The sequence below is a fragment of the Rana temporaria genome, chromosome 9 (assembly GCF_905171775.1).
Source record: "Rana temporaria chromosome 9, aRanTem1.1, whole genome shotgun sequence".
In the NCBI taxonomy this organism is placed as follows: Eukaryota; Metazoa; Chordata; class Amphibia; order Anura; family Ranidae; genus Rana; species Rana temporaria.
The window spans coordinates 9,862,435-9,887,427 of record NC_053497.1 but is presented as its reverse complement, the minus strand read 5'-3'; the positions used below and the strand labels follow the sequence as shown (position 1 = coordinate 9,887,427).

Sequence of the window (24,993 nt, the reverse complement as noted above, 5' to 3'; positions counted from 1 at the left end):
TTGATAGGTGGGACTGTTTTGCACTGTCAAGTCATCTAGAGCCCAGGGCGAACATGCCAAATTGCGCCCCCCCCAGGATGTATGAGCATTATGTGTCAGTAAAAATCCCCCCCAACACAAATCCCCTCCCCAATTTTGGTGCCCCCCCCACCTCACACAATATCACAGTGCCCAGGGCAGCCGCCCCTCCTGCCGGGCACTGATTTGTGGCACTGGCAGGCGGTACTGCTTGGCACAGATGAGGCAGATGTGCCTCTACCTTTTCGGGACCGATGTCCCTTGCACAGAAGACGGCGATCGGCTTTCCAGCTTCAGGACGACTCGCCACCATTGATGGAAACTTGAATTCTGGGCTCTACCAGAAAATCCTGGAGGAGAATGTCCGGACATCAGTTCCTGACCTCAAGCTTAAAGCGGGGGTTCACCCTATCGACGGGAAAAAAAAATTTTTTTTTTCTTTTACCTTTAAATCAGGCATTGTAGCGCGAGCTACAGTATGCCTGTCCCGAATTTTTTCCCCCCATACTCACCTTGTAGTCGTCCATCGAAGATACCGGGGAATGGGCGTGCCTCTGGAGACGGAGGATGATTGACGGCCGGCTCTGGCGCGTCACGCTTCTCCGGAAATAGCCGAAATAGGCTTGGTCTTCACGACGCGTGCGCATAGCCTGTGCGCACGCGCCGTGAAGAGCCGAGACCTACTCCGGCTGTCTTCGGGGAGAGTGACGTGCCAGGGCCGGCCGTCAATCATCCTCCCTCTCCATAGGCACGCCCATTCCCCGCGGGAGCCGAAATCTACGATGGACGACTACGAGGTGAGTACGGGGTTAAAAAAATCGGGACAGGCATACTGTAGCTCGCGCTACAATGCCTGTCTCGATGGTAACATCAAGTACGAGAGGGTGAACTACCGCTTTAAGCGCACTTGGGTTATGCAGCTTCTGTTTACATCACGTGATCAGCTGTCATAAATGAAACTAGTGTGGTCCCGATACCCAGCATTTGCGCGAGTACTTGTACTCGCGCAAATGCTCCCAAAGCCTTACCCGATACCTGACAAAAATTGTCGCTCTATTTTTGTTTATAGCGCAAGAAATAAAAACCGCAGAGCTGATCAAATACCACCAAAAGAAAGCTCTATTTGTGGGGTAAAAAAAGGACGCCAATTTCGTTTGGGAGCCACGTCGCACGACCTCACAATTGACGCAGTGCCAAATGGCAAAAAAGTGGCCTGGTCTTTCAGCTGGATAATGGTCCGAGGCTTAGGTGGTTAATAAATAATACATTAGTTATAAAAAAAAATTATAATACATAAAAACAATACATTCTGGGCTAGATTCAGGAAGAATTTACGCCGGCGGATCTATTGATATGCCGCGTAAATTCAAATCTGCGCCTGCGTATCTTCTTTCTGTATTCAGAAAGCAAGATACGCCGAAATTTGCCTAAGACCCGACTGGCGTAAGTCTCTTACGCCGTCGTATCTTAGTTGCATATTTACGCTGGCCGCTAGGTGGCGCTTCCGTTGATTTCCGCGTAGAGTATGCAAATTAGCTAGATACGCCGATTCTCAGAACGTACGTCCGGCGCATTTTTCTACGTCGTTTACGTAAGGCTTTTTTTGGCGTAACGTTACCCCTGGGTCTATGAGGCGTACACAATGTTAAGTATGGACGTTGGGCCTGCGTCGAATTTAAAAAATTTTTTTTTTTTTTGCGTAAGACGTCCGGGAATAAGAAACGACGTAACTCACGTCGACATTCAAAAAATTACGTCGGTGCAACGTCATTTCGCGCAGAGCGCGGTGGGAAATTTTCGCACGGAGCGAATGCGCAGAACTTTGGGCGCGGGAGCGCGCCTAATTTAAATGGTACACTCCCCATTTGAATTAGGCGGGCTTGCGCCTGACAGCTTTACGTTACACCGCCGTAAGTTTACACGCAAGTGCTTGGTGAATCAGGCACTTGCGCTGAAAACTTGCGGCGGTGTAACGTAAAGAAGATACGTTACGCCGCCGCAAATCTACATGAATCTGGCCCAGTTTTTTTTTGGCATGATCAGTCGTATTTTCAAAATTGATTAGGAAAATTTCACAATTTCTGCCAGGGTATGCAAACTTTTGAGCACAACTGTATATAGGGGAGGGGGAGTGGTTTACTTCCCCCTGCTATATGCAAAGCTAAAAAAAAAATGAAAGTGTTCTAGTCTAACCAAAACCAAAATGTTTTTTTTTAATTTATTTAGGGTAGAGTAAGGAAAGGTTAGACAGTCTGGCCCAGATTCTGAAAGGGCTTACGACGGCGCAACGCCATGTGCGCCGTCGTAAGTCCTAATCTGGGCCGTCGTATCTATGCGCCTGATTCTTAGAATCAGTTACGCATAGATATCCATTAGATCCGACAGGCTCTTACGCTGGCGGATCTTAAATGCAATTTTTTTTTCCGCCGCTAGGTGTCGCCTCTGTCGTTTTCCGTCGAATATGCTAATTGGGTAGATACGCCGATTCACAAACGTACGTACGCCTGGCGCATTTTTTTTTACGTCATTTACGTTAGGCTTTTTCCGGCGTAAGGTTACTCCTGCTATATGAGGCCTACGCAATGTTAAGTATGGACGTCGAATTTTGAAATTTTTACGTTGTTTGCGTAAGTCGTTCGCAAATAGGGCTTTGCGTAAATTACGTTCACGTCTAAAGCATTGACGATTTGCGGCGTAATTTCGAGAATGCACACTGGGATTCTTTCACGAACGGCGCATGCGCCGTTCGTTAGACGTCATTTACGTGGGGTCATGTTTTATTTACATAACACGCCCACCTCCTTGACAATTTGAATTCGGCGCGCTTATGCCGGCAGATTAAACGCTACGCCGCTGCCGCAACTTACAGAGCAAGTGCTTTGTGAATACTGCACTTGCCCGTCTAAGTTGCGGAGACGTAGCGTAAATAGGATACGCTACGCCTGCACAAACTTGCGTCCCCCTACGTGAATCTAGCCCAATATTGCTAAGGAATAAGTACCGGTAATACATTTGTGAAGTATATTAACCATAAGTGATAATAATAATTGATAAATAAAAATCGTAGATAAAAATAAGTAATAAATTAGTGATTTCCGTATGTTACCAGCATGTGTCCCTGTTCATGGCTAACACAATACATTTCTTCATGGGTCTCTTTGCACTTCAGATAATAAATGGAGATATGTATCCACCAACAGTGCTGGAAGCTCCCGTCCACATGATCTACCCGGAGAACATCCCCAAAGAGAAGCAGTTGGCGATGGGGCAGGAGGTGTTTGGTCTTCTCCCCGGATTAATGATGTACGCTACTATTTGGCTCCGTGAGCACAACCGGGTGTGTGATGTGTTAAAGAAGGAACATCCCACATGGGACGATGAGCAGCTCTTCCAAACCACAAGGCTCATCCTCATTGGTAAGGAGGTTGTATTTAGGTGGTACTGCCTCTGCCCAATTGTACTCTTACCAAAAACAAATTAATATTATTATACAGGATTTATAAAGCGGAGGAGGAGGTCTCGGGTGGAGGTGACGAGGGAACCAGAGAGCAGGAGGTCTCTGGAGGAGGTGATGAGGGAACCAGAGAGCAGGAGGTCTCAGGAGGAGGTGACCAGGGAACCAGAGAGCAGGAGGTCTCTGGAGGAGGTGATGAGGGAACCAGAGAGCAGGAGGTCTCAGGAGGAGGTGACGAGTGAACCATAGAGCAGGAGGTCTCGGGAGGAGGTGACGAGGGAACCATAGAGCAGGAGGTCTTGGGAGGAGGTGATGAGGGAACCATTGAGCAGGAGGTCTCGGGTGGAGGTGACGAGGGAACCAGAGAGCAGGAGGTCTCGGGTGGAGGTGACGAGGGAACCAGAGAGCAGGAGGTCTCTAGAGGAGGTGACGAGGGAACCATAGAGCAGGAGGTCTCGGGTGGAGGTGACGAGGGAACCAGAGAGCAGGAGGTCTCGGGAGGAGGTGATGAGGGAACCAGAGAGCAGGAGGTCTCGGGAGGAGGTGACCAGGGAACCATAGAGCAGGAGGTCTCGGGTGGAGGTGACGAGGGAACCAGAGAGCAGGAGGTCTCAGGAGGAGGTGACCAGGGAACCAGAGAGCAGGAGGTCTCGGGAGGAGGTGACCAGGGAACCAGAGAGCAGGAGGTCTCGGGAGGAGGTGACCAGGGAACCAGAGAGCAGGAGGTCTCGGGAGGAGGTGACGAGGGAACCATAGAGCAGGAGGTCTCGGGTGGAGGTGACGAGGGAACCAGAGAGCAGGAGGTCTCGGGAGGAGGTGACGAGGGAACCAGAGAGCAGGAGGTCTCGGGAGGAGGTGACGAGGGAACCATAGAGCAGGAGGTCTCGGGTGGAGGTGACGAGGGAACCAGAGAGCAGGAGGTCTCGGGAGGAGGTGACGAGGGAACCAGAGAGCAGGAGGTCTGGGGTGGAGGTGACGAGAGAACCAGAGAGCAGGAGGTCTCGGGAGGAGGTGACGAGGGAACCAGAGAGCAGGAGGTCTCGGGAGGAGGTGACCAGGGAACCAGAGAGCAGGAGGTCTCGGGAGGAGGTGACCAGGGAACCAGAGAGCAGGAGGTCTCGGGAGGAGGTGACGAGGGAACCATAGAGCAGGAGGTCTCGTGAGGAGGTGACCAGGGAACCAGAGAGCAGGAGGTCTCGGGAGGAGGTGATGAGGGAACCAGAGAGCAGGAGGTCTCGGGAGGAGGTGATGAGGGAACCAGAGAGCAGGAGGTCTTGGGAGGAACAAAGGGAACGATTAGGTTGGTATTTTGAGACTAGGTTAGTGATGTAGCTGGGGGCCGAGTTGTGGACGGCTTTGTAAGCTGTTAGAATTTAATTTGTTGGGTAAGCGGAAGCCAGTAGAGGGATTGGCGGAGAGGGGTAGCAGACACGGAGCGGTTGGTAAGGTGGATGAGTCTGGCAGCAGCATTCATGATGGACAGAAGGAGGATAGTCAATGTAAAGGTAATCCTGTGAGGAGGGAGTTGCAGTAGTCGGGGTCGAGAGATAACCAGGGAGTGAACGAGGAGACTTGTGGTGTCGTTGGATGTTGCAGAGGTTGAGACGGCAAGATTTGGAAAGCGTTTGGACGTGGGGCCCAAAAGGAAAGTTCAGAGTCCAGGACTACACCTAGAACCTTGGCACGCGGGAACGGGCTGATAGTAGTGCTATTGGGGGAAGAAGCACGTGAAGGGAAGGAAAAATCATGAGATCGGTTTTGGACAGGTTGAGTTTGAGGAAGTGTGAAATCCCGGCTGATATGTCGGTTAGTAAATGAGTTGATACCGGAGAAGACTGAAGGAGTAAACTGAGGAGTAGAGAGATAGATTTGGGTGTCGTCAGCCATGCGACAACGACTCTGCAAGCGCCTTCATATCTGCCTGTCCATTCTTATGTCTTTTCTTTTGCTTACAGGAGAGACCATAAAGATTGTCATTGAAGACTACGTACAACATCTCAGCGGTTATTACTTGAAGCTGAAATTTGACCCGGAGTTGCTCTTTGGGGTCCAGTTTCAGTACCGGAACCGGATTGCTGTGGAGTTCAATCAGTTGTATCACTGGCACCCCCTAATGCCCGACAGCTTCCTCATTAAGGAACAGGAATATAACTACAGCAACTTTATTTACAACTATTCCATGCTGACAGACTACGGCGTGGAAGCTCTCGTGGAATCCTTCTCAACGCAAATTGCTGGGAAGGTAGGCGACCTGTAGCCATGTGTCCTTCAATACTCTATGGATAAATGGTGCACACCCCAGACTGCGGGTATAAAACGGGTTCTTTCCATATTGTATGTAGTTACATCTGTACGAAATAGTAACCAATACGTTGTTCTGCATCCCAGTTTTTTCTAGGGTTTGTTTTTTTTTATTATTTTTTTAGGTTTTGGCTCTGGGGTTAGGGCTTTTTAGGGTTGGGGGTTTCTTTCTACAGTTTGGGTTTATTATAGTTTTAACCCCCTGGGTTTAGGGTTTTTTTCTAGGATTGGGGTTTCTTTCTAGGGTTTTTTTTGGGGGGGGGGGGGTGTGCGGGAGGGTTAGGGTTTTTTTTTCTTTCCTAGGGTTTATTCTAGTTTTTTCCCTGGGGTTAGGAGTTTCTTTCTAGGGTTTGGGTTTTTTTTTTTTTCTGAGATTTTTTTTTTTAATTTTTTTTTATGGGTTTGGGGTTTTCCTTTTCTGGAGTATGTTTTTTTTTTCTGGGACTATGTTTATTTTTTTCTCAGGTTATGGTCTTTTCTGTGGTTAGGGGGTTTTCTAGTTTTTTATTTTTTTCTCAGGTTAGAGGTTTTCTGGGGTTAATTTTTTTTTTAAATCTGGGGGTAAGGAGGTTTTCTTTTCTGGAGTTAGGGTTCCTTTAGAGTTTGTGTTTTTTCTAGAGTTATGTTTTTTTTAGGGTTTTTTCAGATTTGGCTTTTTATTTTTTTCTGGGGTTTGGGTTTTTTCCAGGGTTTGGGTCATGTTGACCACTTTGATTTTAGCTATGACATTTTTTACACTGTAGATTATGGTGTAAAATAAGGGTTAGGGTTTTTTTTTTCTATTGTTTTTCTGGGGTTTGGGTTTTCTTTCTGGGGTTGATTTTCTTTGCAGATTAGGGTCTTTTCTGTGCTTATGGGGTACTCTAGTTTTTTTTTCCAGGGTTATGTTTTTTTTTTTCATGTTGGAGGCTTTTTTTTTTTAGGGTTAAGGTGGGGTTTTTTTTTTTTTTTTTTAGATTTACATTTTTTTTTTCTGGTATTTGGGTTTTATCCTGGGTCAGGTTTTTTTTTTTCTAGGGTTTGGGTCATGTTGACCTCTTTAATTTTAGCTATGACATTTCTTTACACAGGAGTAGACTATAAGGGTTAGGGTTTTTTTTCCCATTTTTTTTTTTTCTGGGTTTGGGTTTTCTTTCTGGAGTTATGCTTATTGTCTTCTCAGATTAGGGTTTTTTTTTCTATGGTTTTCTAGTTTTTTTTTTTTGTGGTTAGGTTATTTTTAGGGCTATTTTTTATGGTGTTAGGGTTTTTCTAGGGTTTGGGTTTTCTTTCTGGGGTTATGTTTATTTCTCCTCTCAGATTAGGGTTTGTCTGTGCTTATGGGGTTTTCTATATATTTTTTTTTGGGGGGGTTATGGGCTTTCTAGTGTTAGTTTTTTTACTCTGGTTATTTTTTTCTATGGTAAAGTTTTTTTTTTTTTTTTTTTCAGATTTAGCTTTTTTTTTCTGGGTTTTGGGTCTTATCCTGGGTTAGGTATTTTTTTTCAGAGTTTGGGTCTTTTTATCTATGACATTTTCTACACTGTAGATTATGAAGTAAAATAAGGGTTAGGGTTTTTTTTTTATTTTATTTTTTTTTCTTGGGGAAAGGGGTTTTTCTTTTCTGGGGTTGTTTTTTTTTTTTTTTTTTTTTGGTTAGGGGTTTTTGTAGGTTTATTTTTTTTTTGTGGTGAGGGTTTTATTTCTAGGGTTTTTTTCTTTTTTTTTTTATGGGTTAATGATCATGCTGACCACTATAATTATATCTATGACTTTTTTTTTTTTAACAGAGAAATATCTATGACTTTTTTTACATTGTATATTATTGGCGGTATAAAATTATTTTATAATATTATAGTTTTACCATAACTATTAAGATGTTTATACCGCAGATGTTCTGCTCCAATTCTAGTACATTGCCCATAAGGGATTAGGTGGAACGTTTTCCTTTCCTGCCGGCAAGAAAACATTATAGAACACCTTGCTGGAGACCAAACACATCCTATCCAGATCAGTAGATGACGGAAGAGCTTGAAAATTACGATTACAGCAAATATTCTGTAACAAAACCCGGGAGAAATAATAGTGCACACTTCTACCCCGGGAGAAATAATAGTGCACACTTCTACCCCGGGAGAAATAATAGTGCACACTTCTACCCCGGGAGAAATAATAGTGCACACTTCTACCCCGGGAGAAATAATAGTGCACACTTCTACCCCGGCAGAAATAATAGTGCACACTTTTACCCCGGGAGAAATAATAGTGTGCACACTTCTACCCCGGGGAGAAATAATAGTGCACACTTTTACCCCGGGAGAAATAATAGTGTGCACACTTCTACCCCGGGGAGAAATAATAGTGCACACTTTTACCCCGGGAGAAATAATAGTGCACACTTCCACCCCGGGAGAAATAATAGAGCACACTTCCACCCCGGGAGAAATAATAGTGCACACTTCCACCCCGGGAGAAATAATAGTGCACACTTCCACCCCGGGAGAAATAATAGTGCACACTTCTACCCCGGGGAGAAATAATAGTGCACACTTCCACCCCGGGAGAAATAATAGTGCACACTTCTACCCCGGGGAGAAATAATAGTGCACACTTTTACCCCGGGAGAAATAATAGTGCACACTTCCACCCCGGGAGAAATAATAGTGCACACTTCCACCCCGGGAGAAATAATAGTGCACACTTCTACCCCGGGGAGAAATAATAGTGCACACTTCCACCCCGGGAGAAATAATAGTGCACACTTCTACCCCGGGGAGAAATAATAGTGCACACTTCTACCCCGGGGAGAAATAATAGTGCACACTTCTACCCCGGGGAGAAATAATAGTGCACACTTCTACCCCGGGGAGAAATAATAGTGCACACTTCTACCCCGGGGAGAAATAATAGTGCACACTTCTACCCCGGGGAGAAATAATAGTGCACACTTCTACCCCGGGGAGAAATAATAGTGCACACTTCTACCCCGGGAGAAATAATAGTGCACACTTCTACCCCGGGAGAAATAATAGTGCACACTTCTACCCCCGGGGAGAAATAATAGTGCACACTTCTACCCCGGGAGAAATAATAGTGCACACTTCTACCCCGGGAGAAAAAATAGGATGTAAGGATCCAGGAAATCTAGGCAGATTAAAGTTCAGCTTTTAATATGTGAAATGTTTCTCTTTTTTTAGATTGGAGGTGGAAATAATCTTCACCCTCATCTGTTGTATATTGCGATCGGGGTCATCGATGAGTCCCGCAAACTGAGGCTGCAACCTTTCAATGAATATCGCAAGAGGTTCGGATTAAAAGCCTACAAAACTTTCCAGGATTTCACAGGTAATCCGACAACGAATGACAAACGCAGTGTTTGTTTCCTGTCCGCCTGTACTTACCTCCCCCCAGCCATGTGACATCTGAGCCTCCTCCCCTGTCCGCCTGTACTCGCCTCCTCCCAGCCATGTGACATCTGAGCCTCCTCCCCTGTCCGCCTGTACTCGCCTCCCCCCAGCCATGTGACATCTGAGCCTCCTCCCCTGTCCGCCTTTACTTACCTCCCCCCAGCCATGTGACATCAGAGCCTCCTCCCCTGTCCGCCTGTACTTGCCTCCCCCAGCCATGTGACATCTGAGCCTCCTCCCCTGTCCGCCTGTACTTGCCTCCCCCAGCCATGTGACATCTGAGCCTCCTCCCCTGTCCGCCTGTACTTGCCTCCTCCCAGCCATGTGACATCTGAGCCTCCTCCCCTGTCCGCCTGTACTTGCCTCCTCCCAGCCATGTGACATCTGAGCCTCCTCCCCTGTCCGCCTGTACTTGCCTCCTCCCAGCCATGTGACATCTGAGCCTCCCCTCGGACACCCAACATCTCTGCTCTTTTACTCCTGAGTTTTTCCACCTTTGGCCATCCTGATTGGCTGGCTAAGGATGACATAACTTCCATGCACGTGTATAGGAGTGGAATTATTGGCGGCAGTGCAGGCATGCTGGGAATGTACGCACTTCAATGTACTTTCTAAAGGAGTTTTTGTTGTAGAAGAGATCGTCTCCTCCAATATAAACCGGTCCTGTGTCCGGATTTTATCTTCACAACCAAATTTTACTTTATTTGGTACACAATGGATCTATGGGGGGGGTTATCTTTACATGATATTCTTCCTGAATAGACGGCAAATCTCTGTGATAAAAAGAACGGTGAACGGCTTTAAACGGAAGCGATGAGTCGGTCATTTAATCAAAAATAAGCTCCTCCCAACTTTAAATTAAATGGGGAACATTGAACCTAAAACTAAACATTACCCCCCCCCCAACATCACAGGCCCCCCATCACATACCTCTCTTCAAATCACAGCGCCCCCCTTTAAATTGTGGCCCCTTTCACGTACCAGTCCCCTTACATCAGTCACCCCCCCCCCCCTCACATCACATACCCCCCTTTAAATCGCAGTCCCCCTTTACATCACTCCTCCCTTAACATCACATAACTCCTCCCCCTTACATCACAGTCCCCCACCCATCACATATCTCTTTAAATTGCAGCCCCCTCTTACATCGCAGTCATTTTCAGGTCACGGTCCCCCCCCCCTTTACATCACAGACCCCTTCTCATCACAGTCATGTTTTACATTACATAACCCCCAGGTAAATAACAGGTCCCCCCCTCCCTTTTCCAGTACATCGCAGTCCTTTTCAAGTCACAGTCCTCTTGACATTACAGCCTCCCCATACATCAGTCACCCCCCCCCCCCCTTACATCACATATCTCCCTTTAAATGACAGCCCCCCTCTTACATCACAGCCCCTTTCACAACACAGTCCCCCCCCTCTTTCACATTACAGTTCCCTCCCCCCCCCCCCTTTAGATCACAGACCCCTTCTCATTACAGTCATTTTCATATCACAGCCCACCCCCTTTTACATAACTCACTTTTGCACAACAGCCTCCTTCCCCCCCCTCTTTAAATCACAGCCCCCCCCCCCGTCCCACATCAAAGTTTGTGAAGTGGTTATGAACGATCTTCTCTTTCTCCTGCCAAATTGGAGGTAGATCAGCAGACAGCATCTTGTTTAGCGCACTTTCCTGGACTCGGATCATTTCCCTGTACAGAGATTTTCAGTTTCCATGATATTTTCATTTCCCCCCCTATCCGCCTCCAGTGACGCGGTGCCCACTAATGATGAATGGCAGACCCTCGTCTCCAGCCTACTACGTCTGTTCTATGGAAATCCTGTCCGGGAACTATGAGCGCTACAGCCGGTTCTGGGAAGGGAAAACGTTTTCTGGAAATGGAGAGGAAGGACGGCATCGACTTTCTATTCATGTCATGCAAATCTCTGTTCTGTCCGATACTTTGATGCTATTTACAAAGCTATGAATAAGGATGAGCACGGGAGAAACCCTTCCATTGTGCTCCCAGTTCATAAGAATGGATTCAATGCCTGCTGACCGTAGGTTGGGTTCCAGCCATTAAAGCGGTATTAACTGTGGTTTTACCGATGCTAGTATTGGTGCCGATACCAAGTACTTGTGCAAATGCTCCGATGCCTAATCCTATACCTGGGTAGCCTCAGGGGTGATCGGTGCGGCGGTGGGGGAGTTACAAGCACTGATCTCCCTGTATAGCTTTTCTGACAGCCGCTTCTCCTCCTCTCCCTCCCGCAGCTGTCAGGAAGATCGGTGCTTGTAACTGCCCCCACCACCGCACCGATAACCGCCGGCTGTCCTCCTCCAGGTCCCCCTGTGTTCTTCCTGACTCTCCGGCTCCTCCTCTGGTCCCCCCCCCATGTCCTCCTTTGGATCCCCCTGCCTCCCTCCCAACTTTCCGGCTCCTCCTCTGGTCCTCCAATGTCCTCCTCTGGTCCCCCCCATGTCCTCTTCCAGATCCCCCTGCGTCCCTCCTGGCTCCTCCTCTGGTCCCCCCATGTTCTCCTCCAGGTCCTCCTCTGGCCCCCTCCCATGTCCTCCTCCAGATCCTCTCCATGTCCTCCTCCGGGCCCCCCTGCGTCCCTTCCGGCTCCTCCTCTGGTCCCCCCCCATGTCCCCCTGCATCCCTCCCGGCTCCTCCTCTGGTCACCCCATGTCCTCCTCCGGGTCTCCCTGCGTCCCTCCCGGCTCCTCCTCTGGTCCCCACATGTCCTCATCCAGGTCCTCCCCCGGGTCCCCCTTCGTTCCTTTGGGTTCCTCCTCTGGCCCCCCCCATGTCACCCTGCGTCCCTCCTGGCTCTTCCTCCGCCCCCCCCCCCATGTTTTCCTTCGGATCCCCCCTGTGTCCCTCCCGGCTCTTTGTTCCACCTCTTCTGGCCCCCCCCCAATGTCCCCCTGCGTCCCTCCCGGCTCTTCGTTCCACCTCTTCTGGCCCCCCCCCAATGTCCCCCTGCGTCCCTCCCGGCTCTTCGTTCCACCTCTTCTGGCCCCCCCCCCCAATGTCCCCCTGCGTCCCTCCCGGCTCCTCCTCTGGTTCCCCTTCATGTCCTCATCCAGATCCTCCCCATGTCCTCCTCCGGGTCCCCCTTTGTTCCTTTCGGTTCCTTCTCTGCCCCCCCATGTCCCTCCTGGCTCTTCCTCTGGTCTCCCCCATGTTATCCTTTGGATCCCCCTGTGTCCCTCCCTGCTCTCCGCTCCTCCTCTGGTCCCCCTGCGTCCCTCCCGGCTCCTCCTCTGGTCCCCCCATGTCCTCCTCTGTGTCTCTCCCCATATGTCCCTCTTTGGTCCCCCCCCCATATGTCCCCCTTTGGTCCCCCCCCATATGTCCCCCTTTGGTCCCTCTATGTCCTTTCTCCGTCCCAATACGTTTTATCTGGATCCCCCTGCATCCTTCTCAGCTCTCCAGCTCCTCCTCTGGCCCCCCCAAATGTCCTCCTTCAGTGTCCTCCAGGCCCCTCCCTGGTTCCTCCACCGATCTCCCCCTGCCCAGGATCTTTCAGGACGGGAAGCGGAGGAAGGAGCCAGGAAAACTGTCATTTACCAGCTCCTTCCTTTTCCGAATGACGCGATCACTGCCTCTGTCCATTCATCGTAACCTGTGTTTACTATGCTTCAGTTTATGAATGAAGAGGAGCCTATCTACTGTCCATTCATCTTCAGTGGTGCTGAGAAAGGGACTGTCTCAAAGGGGAGAGATCAGGGGTCTGTTTAAAAAAAAAAAAAAAAAAAAAAAAAAGAGAGAGAAAAAAAGAAAAAAAATTGTAATAACAATTTTAATAAATGTCCAAAAGTTAAATTGTAAAAGGAAAAAAAAAAAACCACACAGCCACCATCCACTTTCCTACCAAAAAAGAGAAATATAAAACTTTAAGAAATAATAAAAAAAAAAAATTGTACAAAAAATAAACTACTGACACGTGTGCCACTGTCACATGACATAAAAAAAAATGACATAATAAAATCTCAAATTTTGTTTCTTTCCAGGAGAAAAAGAGATTTCCGCACAACTGGAAGAGCTCTATGGCCATATAGACGCTCTGGAGTTCTACCCCGGCCTCCTGCTGGAGAAAACCCACCCGGGTTCTATTTTCGGAGAGAGTATGATCGAGATCGGAGCTCCGTTTTCCCTCAAAGGACTTATGGGGAACCCCATCTGCTCCCCGGAGTACTGGAAGCCGAGCACCTTCGGAGGAGAGACGGGATTTAATCTCATAAAGACTGCTTCCCTCGAGAAGCTGGTGTGCCAGAATGTGAAGAAATGCCCCTTCGTGTCCTTCCACATGCCGCACTCCACCGGGGAAGAGCGCCATCTGTCTTCCACAGAAAAGAAGAGCGATGAGCTATAGGGGGCCGGGGGAACGCTCAATGGATGAATATATTTGTGATTGTTTTTTAAAGGGAATTTTGCTATTAAATTTTATGTGTCTCGTTATTCGTTTTTCTACAATTTTGTACATCTACAGCAATGTAGTGCCGTCATTGGGGCCGATCTGCCAATTCAATTGTCTCCAAACTGAGGCCTGAGGGCCGGATACAGACATTTGCTTTCCTCTATCTGGCCCTTGGGGCATTATTCCTCCCACTGATACCAATGGTGGGACACTATTCCTCCCACCAATACCAATGATGGGACACTATTCCTCCCACTGATACCAATGATGGGACACTATTCCCCCCACTGATACCAATGGTGGGACACTATTCCCCCCACTGATACCAATGGTGGGACACTATTCCTCCCACTGATACCAATGGTGGGACACTAATCCTCCCACTGATACCAATGGTGGGACACTATTCCTCCCACTGATACCAATGGTGGGACACTATTCCTCCCACTGATACCAATGGTGGGACACTATTCCTCCCACTGATACCAATGGTGGGACACTATTCCTCCCACTGATACCAATGGTGGGACACTATTCCTCCCACTGATACCAATGGTGGGACACTATTCCTCCCACTGATACCAATGGTGGGACACTATTCCTCCCACTGATACCAATGGTGGGACACTATTCCTCCCACTGATATCAATGGTGGGACACTATTCATTTCACCAATACCAATGATGGGACACTATTCCCCCCACTGATACCAATGATGGGACACTATTCCCCCCACTGATACCAATGGTGGGACACTATTCCCCCCACTGATACCAATGGTGGGACACTATTCCCCCCACTGATACCAATGGTGGGACACTATTCCTCCCACTGATACCAATGGTGGGACACTATTCCTCCCACTGATACCAATGGTGGGACACTATTCCTCCCACTGATACCAATGGTGGGACACTATTCCTCCCACTGATACCAATGGTGGGACACTATTCCTCCCACTGATACCAATGGTGGGACACTTTTCCTCCCACTGATACCAATGGTGGGACACTATTCCTCCCACTGATACCAATGATGGGACACTATTCCTCCCACTGATATCAATGGTGGGACACTATTCCTCCCACTGATACCAATGATACCAATGATGGGACACTATTCCTGCCACTGATACCAATGGTGGGACACTATTCCTCCCACTGATACCAATGGTGGGACACTATTCCTCCCACTGATACCAATGGTGGGACACTATTCCCCCCCCCACTGACACCAATGATGTGACAGAAGCGAACACATACCTAAGTTGCGCCCACGGTGTTCAAACCACACATGTGAGGTGTTAGAGCGAGAGCAATAATTCTAGCCCTAGACCTCCTCTGTAACTGAAAACTGGTGGTAATCATTAGAAATTTTGAAAAAAGTTGCCTATGGAGATTTTTAAGGGTCAAAGTTTGTCGCCAGAAAGAATTTACGCGGCGTAACATCATCTTTCACAATATAACCACAAATTAGGCTAACTTTACTGTTGTCTTATTTAGTTAATTTAAAAAACTGTATTTTATCCCCAAAAATTGCGCTTGTAAGATCAATGCGCAATTACGGTATGACAAAGTATTGCAACGGCTGCAATTTTATTCTCTAGGGTGTCTGAAAAAAATATATATATAATACGTTTGAGGGTTCTAAGTAGTTTTCTAGAAAAAAAAAATATTAACATGTAAACACCAAGTTTGAAAAATAGGCCCGGTCCTTAAGTGGTTAACCCCTTCCCAGCCAGTGTCATTAGTACAGTGACAGTACAGCACTGTATTAGTGTCACTTGTTCTCACAAAGTGTCAAAATGTTGTCGCAATATTGCAGTCCCACTATGAGTCGCTGATCGCCACCATTACCAGTATAAAATTTTTTTTTTCCAGTATATAGCCCATAGTTTGTAGATACCAATCGCTTATTGGGATTTTTTTTTTTTTATTAAAAATATGTAGCAAAATACATATTGGCCTAAATTGATGAAGAAATACATTTTTTTTTATTGGAGGTTTTATAGCCTAATTTTTCAAAAATATTGTTATTTTTTTCTCAAAATTTACGGCTTTTTCTTGCTTATAGCGCACCTATTTCTGACATTGTTCTTTACAAGATAAAATCTTTTTTATTTCGATAATTACTTAGAACCCTCAAACATATATATATATATATATATATATATATATATATAGACAAATTTGCTTGGAATCTAGGAGCCAGCTAAAAAAAGTTAGGAGCCAGAAAACGTGCCCCGTCCCGTCGAGCTTGCGCGCAGAAGCGAACACATACATGAGCAGCGCCCGCATATGTAAACGGTGTTCAAACCACACAGGTGAGGTATCGCCGCGATTGGTAGAGCGAGAGCAATAATTCTAGCCATAGTCCTCCTCTGTAACTCAAAACATGCAACCTGTAGAATTTTTTAAACGTCGCCTATGGAGATTTTAAAGGGTAAAAGTTTGTCGCAATTCCACGAGCGGACGTAATTTTGAAGCGTGACATGTTGGGTATCAATTTACTCGGCGTAACATTATCTTTCATAATATAAAAAAAAAAAAAATGGGGATAACTTTACTGTCTTATTTTTTAATTAAAAAAAGTGTAATTTTTTCCCAAAAAAGTGCGCTTGTAAGACCGCTGCGCAAATACGGCATGACAGAAAGTATTGCAACGATCGCCATTTTATTCTCTAGGGTGTTAGAATAAAAAATATATATAATGTTTGGGGGTTCTAATTAGAGGGAAGAAGATGGCAGTGAAAATAGTGAAAAATTACATTAGAATTGCTGTTTAACTTGTAATACCAACGGCCACCACCAGATGTCGCCAGCTCACAAAAAAAAAAGTCGCCCTGGTGACCGGGATTTGTCGAGCCCTGATTATATATATATATATATATATATATATATAATTTTTTTTTTGTTTTTAGCAGAGACCCTAGAGAATAAAAGGAGGTTTTTGCAATACATTATGTCACACCGTATTCACGCAGCGGTCTTACAAAAGCATTTTTTTGGGGAAAAGAATATGCTTTTTTTAATAATAAAAAAAAATAAGCATACAGTAAAGTTAGCCCAATTTTTTCTATAATGTGAAAGATGTTACACCAAGTAAATCGATACCTAATATGTCACGCTTTAAAATTGCGCACACTCATGGAAAAGCGACAAACTTTTGTACTTCGTAATCGTCATAGGTGACACGTGACAGGTCCTCTTTAACTTGAGATCTGGGGGTCAAAAAGACCTCAGATCTCATATTTACACCTAAAAGCAATAAAAAAGAATAGAAAAAAAAAATGGGCCCTTTACGGCCAGAAGTGACGATTGAGGTCGCTCCGGTCCTCCAAGGGCATAGAGTCAAGTGAGGGGCTATATTGCCCTCACTCAACTTCCTGCCCATCAGGAAATCGAATCGGATTGTTTCAGACGCTACTAACGTCTCTGGTAAGCAGAGGAAAGGACCAGGAAGCGGTGGGAGGGCACCTCCCCCGCCACCTATAAAAGTGATCCCGCAGCGAATCCGCACTTTAATGGTAAAGCGACCCCCCCGCCATTTAAAAATATATCTGGGTTACGGTAGCGATCTTGCTGCCATGACTCCGGTATTTAATGTCAAAATACCGATGTATAATGATGGTGGGCGATCCGTAAGGGGTGTCAAAGAGGGTCTGTTACCTGCCCTAATTTAGGGGGTTTGTTACCCCCTTTTGAGAGAGAGAGAGGAGAGAGAATCTCCTAAACGGGGTCATAGACGGCAATGAAAACTGACACTGGTTCTAATCCCTCTCCACAACTTAAAAATGTTGCCTTTTAGTTGTATGTAAAAAAAGAAAAAGGTATAAATACATAAGGGGGGATATGATCTCCATGTATAAATACATAAGGGGGGATATGATCTCCATGTATAAATACATAAGGGGGGGATATGATCTCCATGTATAAATACATAAGGGGGGATATGATCTCCATGTATAAATACATAAGGGGGGATATGATCTCCATGTATAAATACATAAGGGGGGGGGGATATGATCTCCATGTATAAATACATAAGGGGGGGATATGATCTCCATGTATAAATACATAAGGGGGGGGATATGATCTCCATGTATAAATACATAAGGGGGGGATATGATCTCCATGTATAAATACATAAGGGGGGATATGATCTCCATGTATAAATACATAAGGGAGGATATGATCTCCATGTATAAATACATAAGGGGGGGATATGATCTCCATGTATAAATACATAAGGGGGGAATATGATCTCCATGTATAAATATATAAGGGGGGGATATGATCTCCATGTATAAATACATAAGGGGGGGTATGATCTCTATGTATAAATACATAAGGGGGGGGGATATGATCACCATGTATAAATACATAAGGGGGGGATATGATCTCCATGTATAAATACATAAGGGGGGGATATGATCTCCATGTATAAATACATAAGGGGGGGTATGATCTCTATGTATAAATACATAAGGGGGGGGGATATGATCACCATGTATAAATACATAAGGGGGGAATATGATCTCCATGTATAAATATATAAGGGGGGGATATGATCTCCATGTATAAATACATAAGGGGGATATGATCTCCATGTATAAATACATAAGGGAGGATATGATCTCCATGTATAAATACATAAGGGAGGATATGATCTCCATGTATAAATACATAAGGGGGGGATAAGATCTCCATGTATAAATACATAAGGGGGGATATGATCTCCATGTATAAATACATAAGGGGGGGATATGATCTCCATGTATAAATACATAAGGGGGGATATGATCACCATGTATAAATACATAAGGGGGGATATGATCTCCATGTATAAATACATAAGGGGGGATATGATCTCCATGTATAAATACATAAGGGGGGGGATATGATCACCGTGTATAAATACATAAGGGGGGGATATGATCTCCATGTATAAATACATAAGGGGGAATATGATCTCCATGTATAAATACATAAGGGGGGAATATGATCTCCATGTATAAATACATAAGGGGGATATGATCTCCATGTATAGATACATAAGGGGGGATATGATCACCATGTATAAATACATAAGGGGGGGATATGATTTCCATGTATAAATACATAAGGGGGGATATGATCACCATGTATAAATACATAAGGGGGGATATGATCTCCATGTATAAATACATAAGGGGGGATATGATCTCCATGTATAAATACATAAGGGGGGGATATGATCTCCATGTATAAATACATAAGGGGGGATAAGATCTCCATGTATAAATACATAAGGGGGGGATATGATCTCCATGTATAAATACATAAGGGGGGGGGATATGATCACCGTGTATAAATACATAAGGGGGGGATATGATCTCCATGTATAAATACATAAGGGGGAATATGATCTCCATGTATAAATACATAAGGGGGGAATATGATCTCCATGTATAAATACATAAGGGGGGATATGATCTCCATGTATAAATACATAAGGGGGGATATGATCTCCATGTATAAATACATAAGGGGGGATATGATCTCCATGTATAAATACATAAGGGGGATATGATCTCCATGTATAAATACATAAGGGGGATATGATCTCCATGTATAGATACATAAGGGGGGATATGATCACCATGTATAAATACATAAGGGGGGATATGATCTCCATGTATAAATACATAAGGGGGGATATGATCTCCATGTATAAATACATAAGGGGGGGATATGATCTCCATGTATAAATACATAAGGGGGATATGATCTCCATGTATAAATACATAAGGGGGGATATGATCTCCATGTATAAATACATAAGGGGGGAATATGATCTCCATGTATAAATACATAAGGGGGGATATGATCTCCATGTATAAATACATAAGGGGGGATATGATCTCCATGTATAAATACATAAGGGGGGATATGATCTCCATGTATAAATACATAAGGGGGGGATATGATGGGATATGATCACCATGTATAAATACATAAGGGGGGATATGATCTCCATGTATAAATACATAAGGGGGGATATGATCTCCATGTATAAATACATAAGGGGGGATATGATTTCCATGTATAAATACATAAGGGGGGGATAAGATCTCCATGTATAAATACATAAGGGGGGATATGATCTCCATGTATAAATACATAAGGGGGGGGATATGATCTCCATGTATAAATACATAAGGGGGGGATATGATCTCCATGTATAAATACATAAGGGGGGGATATGATCTCCATGTATAAATACATAAGGGGGGATATGATCTCCATGTATAAATACATAAGGGGGGGGGATATGATCTCCATGTATAAATACATAAGGGGGGATATGATCTCCATGTATAAATACATAAGGGGGGAATATGATCTCCATGTATAAATACATAAGGGGGGAATATGATCTCCATGTATAAATACATAAGGGGGATATGATCTCCATGTATAAATACATAAGGGGGGATATGATCTCCATGTATAAATACATAAGGGGGGATATGATCTCCATGTATAAATACATAAGGGGGGGGTATGATCACCATGTATAAATACATAAGGGGGGATATGATCTCCATGTATAAATACATAAGGGGGGATATGATCTCCATGTATAAATACATACGGGGGGGATATGATCCCCATGTATAAATACATAAGGGGGGGATATGATCTCCATGTATAAATACATAAGGGGGGATATGATCTCCATGTATAAATACATAAGGGGGGATATGATCTCCATGTATAAATACATAAGGGGGGGGATATGATCTCCATGTATAAATACATAAGGGGGGATATGATCTCCATGTATAAATACATAAGGGGGGAATATGATCTCCATGTATAAATACATAAGGGGGGGATATGATCTCCATGTATAAATACATAAGGGGGGATATGATCTCCATGTATAAATACATAAGGGGGGATATGATCTCCATGTATAAATACATAAGGGGGGAATATGATCTCCATGTATAAATAAGGGGGGAATATGATCTCCATGTATAAATACATAAGGGGGGATATGATCTCCATGTATAAATACATAAGGGGGGATATGATCTCCATGTATAAATACATAAGGGGGGATATGATCTCCATGTATAAATACATAAGGGGGGATATGATCTCCATGTATAAATACATAAGGGGGGATATGATCTCCATGTATAAATACATAAGGGGGGGATATGATCTCCATGTATAAATACATAAGGGGGGGATATGATCTCCATGTATAAATACATAAGGGGGGGATATGATCTCCATGTATAAATACATAAGGGGGGGATATGATCTCCATGTATAAATACATAAGGGGGGGGATATGATCTCCATGTATAACGTATTTATCGCGGTATAACGCGCTCCCCTAATGTTGCCCCGAATCCTGTGGAAAAAAAGTTTTTTTTGTACTTACAGTTTTGGTATCTTGCGCGGCGTCCATGTCGGGTCCGGCGTCCGTCTGCGGCTTCGGGTGTCCTCTTCATCGGGTCCGGGGTCCGTCTGCGGCTTCGGGCGTCCTCTTCGTCGGGTCGGCCGTCCTTCTGCGGCGTCCTCACGTCCTCCCCGCTCGTTTCCCGCGCCGAGTTTGAATACTGCGCCGACATATACCGAGCGCAGTACACTCGTGTATCGTCGGGCAGGCTCGGCAACTCTCGCGCTGACGTCCTGTACGCTCAGGACGTCAGCGCGAGAAGTGCCGAGACTGCCCGAAGATACACGAGTGTACTGCGCTCGGTATATGCTGGCGCAGTATTCAAACTCGTGGCGGGAAAGTGGGTATCGGCGTATACCGCGCACCCACGATTTTGCCCTGATTTTCAGGGCAAAATAGTGCGCGGTATACGCCGGTAAATACATAAGGGGGGTATGATCTCCATGTATAAATACATAAGGGGGGGTATGATCTCATGTATAAATACATAAGGGGGGGTATGATCTCCATGTATAAATACATAAGGGGGGGTATGATCTCCATGGTCTTTTTTCAACCAGATGTATGCATGTAAGATGATGTGTGACAGTGGCTTGTTTTGTGGGGTGGGGGTGGGGTGAAGGTGGGGGTGGGGGGGAGCACCGGAGCATTACATGTACACTTTGGCAGAGATAAAAGGATAAAAATTGCGCCGACGATCAGCGTCTCTGCAGACCGTTAAGTCCCATCACCATCCTCCCCGCAGACACGTCTACTTTTGGTATAGAAGAGATTTCTTTGGACTTATCCAAGCAGAGAGATTTAGGAATTCCGAGTTGCAGAAAATTACTGGATTGCTAAAAAAAAAAAAAAAGAAATATAAATATTCTTTGAAGAATCCAGTTGTAAATCCTGAAGTAGTTTCCTCCCTCTGAGCTCCAGATAAAAACAACAAGATAAAATAAAGAGCCCATTAAAAGATTAAATATAAACCAGAGATGTATGCTGCTAATGTAAAATATAGGGGAGGGGGTCTCTACGTCAACAGATTCTGTCCTTGTTCATAGAGTATAGCGCCACCTAGTGTTTATGTATTACTTCACTCCCGATTACTACCCAGAGGTTTTAAATCAGCATCGTTTTTATTTTATTTTATTTTTTTTACGATTAAGGGTTCTTTCACACGGAGCAGACCGTTTCTGGGTCCGCTCCGTGTGTCCGCCAAAGCTCAGCGGGGATCCCCGCTGAGCTGTCGGCGGATAGGGCGGTCCCCGCACTGTCTCTGCTCCGCTGTCCCCTATGGGGAACCAGATGCAGACGGACCGTCTGTTCATCTGCATCCGGTCCGTTCCACCGAACGGAAGAAAAATAGGGTTTCTTCCGTTCGGAAAAGCGGATCCCGACTGACGCGGACGCTAGCGGATGCTCCATCCGCTAACGGACGCGTTCCCATAGGGATCCATTACAAGTCCGTTAACGGACTTGTAATGAACGGAAGAACGGTCCGCTCGTGTAAAAGGACCCTAAGAAAAAAAAAAAATAATAATATTTAGTTGGCGAATTGCGGTCATTTTTTTTTTTTAAATGATCCTTTTTTTTATAAATAATCGAATATTTTTAATTCCTTTGTGACTGCAAGTAGGATTTTATAAATCCAAACATAAACATGACCTTTGACGTGAGAACTAGGGTTGCACGAACCCTTTTTTTTTTGTACAAAAAAAGTAAAAAAAAATAAATAAAAAAAAATAGTAAAAATTTGGCGCAAAGATTACTGAAAAGAATCGCATGCGATTTGCACAGGAATGCAGTGTGATTCCCCCCCCCCCCCATTGTTCCTTTGTGTATAGAAAGGGATTAAAGCGCCATCTAGTGGGCAGTTAAAAAAAAAGATATATATACCGTATTTATCGGGGTATTGCGCGCTCCGGCGTATAGCGCGCACCCCTAAAGTGGACCCGCATTCCTGTGGAAAAAACGATTTTTGTACTTACAGTTTTGGTGTCTTGCGCAGCGTCCATCGGCGGCCTCGTCGGGTCCGGCGTCTGTCTGCAGCTTCGGGTGTCCTCTTCGTCGGGTCCGGCATCCTCCCCGCTTTCCCACGCCGAGTTTGAATACTGCGCCGGCATATACCGAGCGCAGTACACTCATGTATAGTCGGGCAGGCTTGGCTACTCTCGCGCTCACGTCCTGTACATCCAGGACGCGAGCGCGAGGGGAGCCGATCCTGCCCGACTATACACGAGTGTACTGCGCTCGGTATATGCCGGCGCAGTATTCAAACTCGGCGCGGGAAAGCGGGTATCGGCGTATATCGCGCACTCACGATTTTGCCCTGATTTTCAGGGCAAAAAAGTGCGCGGTATACGCCGATAAATACGGTATATATATATAAAAATGTTATATCAGTATATACAGTACAGACCAAAAGTTTGGACACACCTTCTCAATCAAAGAGTTTTCTTTATTTCCATGACTATGAAAATTGTAGATTCACACTGAAGGCATGAAAACTATGAAGTAACACATGTGGAATTATACATAACAAAAAAGTGTGAAACAACTGAAAATAGATTTCATATTCTAGGTTCTTCAAAGTAGCCGCCTTTTGCTTTGATTACTGCTTGGCACACTCTTGGCATTCTCTTGATGAGCTTCAAGAGGTAGTCACCTGGCACAGCACCCCATCACTCTCCTTCTTGGTCAAATAGCCCTTCCCCCGCCTGGAGGTGTGTTTGGGGTCATTGTCCTGATGAAAAATAAACGATGGTCCAACTAAACGCAAACCGGATGGAATAGCATGCCGCTGCAAGATGCTGTGGTAGCCATGCTGGTTCAGTATGCCTTCAATTTTGATTAAATCCCCAACAGTGTCGCCAGCAAAGCACCCCCACACCATCACACCTCCTCCTCCATGCTTCACGGTGGGAACCAGGCATGTAGAGACCATCCGTTCACCTTTTCTGCGTCGCACAAAGACACGGGGGTTGGAACCAAAGATCTCAAGTTTGGACTCATCAGGCCAAAGCACAGATTTCCACTGGTCTAATGTCCATTCCTTGTGTTCTTTAGCCCAAACAAGTCTCTTCTGCTTGTTGCCTTTCTTTAGCAGTGGTTTCCTAGCAGATATTCTACCATGAAGGCCTGATTCACACAGTCTCCTCTTACCAGTTCTAGAGATGTGTCTGCTGCAAAAGGAAGAACCTAGAATATGAAATATATTTTCAGTTGTTTCACACTTTTTTGTTCTGTATAATTCCACATGTGTTACTTCATAGTTGTGATGCCTTCAGTGTGAATCTACAATTTTCATAGTCATGAAAATAAAGAAAACTCTTTGAATGAGAAGGGGTGTCCAAACTTTTGGTCCGTACTGATATATATATATATATATACACACACACACACACACACACACACACACACACACATATTAGTGCTGTCAAGCGATTAAAATTTTTAATCGCGATTAATCGCATTAATGTCATAGTTAACTCACGATTAATCGCGCTATTAAGGAGGTTCACCCTTTAAAACATTTTTTTTTTTGTTTTCTTATTTATTTATTTATTTTTTATAATATTAAATTGTGTTTTTTAATTTTTTTACATTTTGATCACTTTTATTGCTGTCACAAGGAATGTAAACATCCCTTGTGACAGTAATAGGTGGTGACAGGTACTCTTTATGGAGGGATCGGGGGTCTAAAAGACCTCCGAGCCCTCCTTTGCACTTCAAAGTATTCAGATCGCCGATTCTGAATACTGTGTACTTTTTTAAATCCGGCGCCATTGGCAGTCGAGAAACCCGGAAGTGACGTCATGACGCCGCTTCCGTGGTTTCAATGCGGAGACTGAATCAAAGCCGCTTACGGCTTAGTGTCAGTCTCCAACCTGGACACAGAAGGCGGCGGATCTAGGATCGGGTCTCCCGGTGGGACGGGAGGCCCGGTCAGAGCGGCGAAAGGCGGCGGGAGGGGGGGGATG

The 24,993-nt window shown here is 45.2% G+C and overlaps 1 protein-coding gene across 1 annotated transcript in view; it reads left to right on the top strand.

The window, feature by feature from the left end:
* Nucleotides 1–13,611, top strand: part of PTGS1 (prostaglandin-endoperoxide synthase 1) — a 79,629-nt gene extending 66,018 nt beyond the window's left edge. The window contains exons 8-11 of the mRNA XM_040322758.1: nucleotides 3,188–3,434; nucleotides 5,428–5,714; nucleotides 8,950–9,097; nucleotides 13,164–13,611. Coding sequence (XP_040178692.1) covers nucleotides 3,188–3,434; nucleotides 5,428–5,714; nucleotides 8,950–9,097; nucleotides 13,164–13,525 — 1,044 coding nt within the window. The 3' untranslated portion in view covers nucleotides 13,526–13,611. The remainder of the gene's footprint in view (nucleotides 1–3,187; nucleotides 3,435–5,427; nucleotides 5,715–8,949; nucleotides 9,098–13,163) is intronic.
* Nucleotides 13,612–24,993: the final 11,382 nt, after the last annotated feature.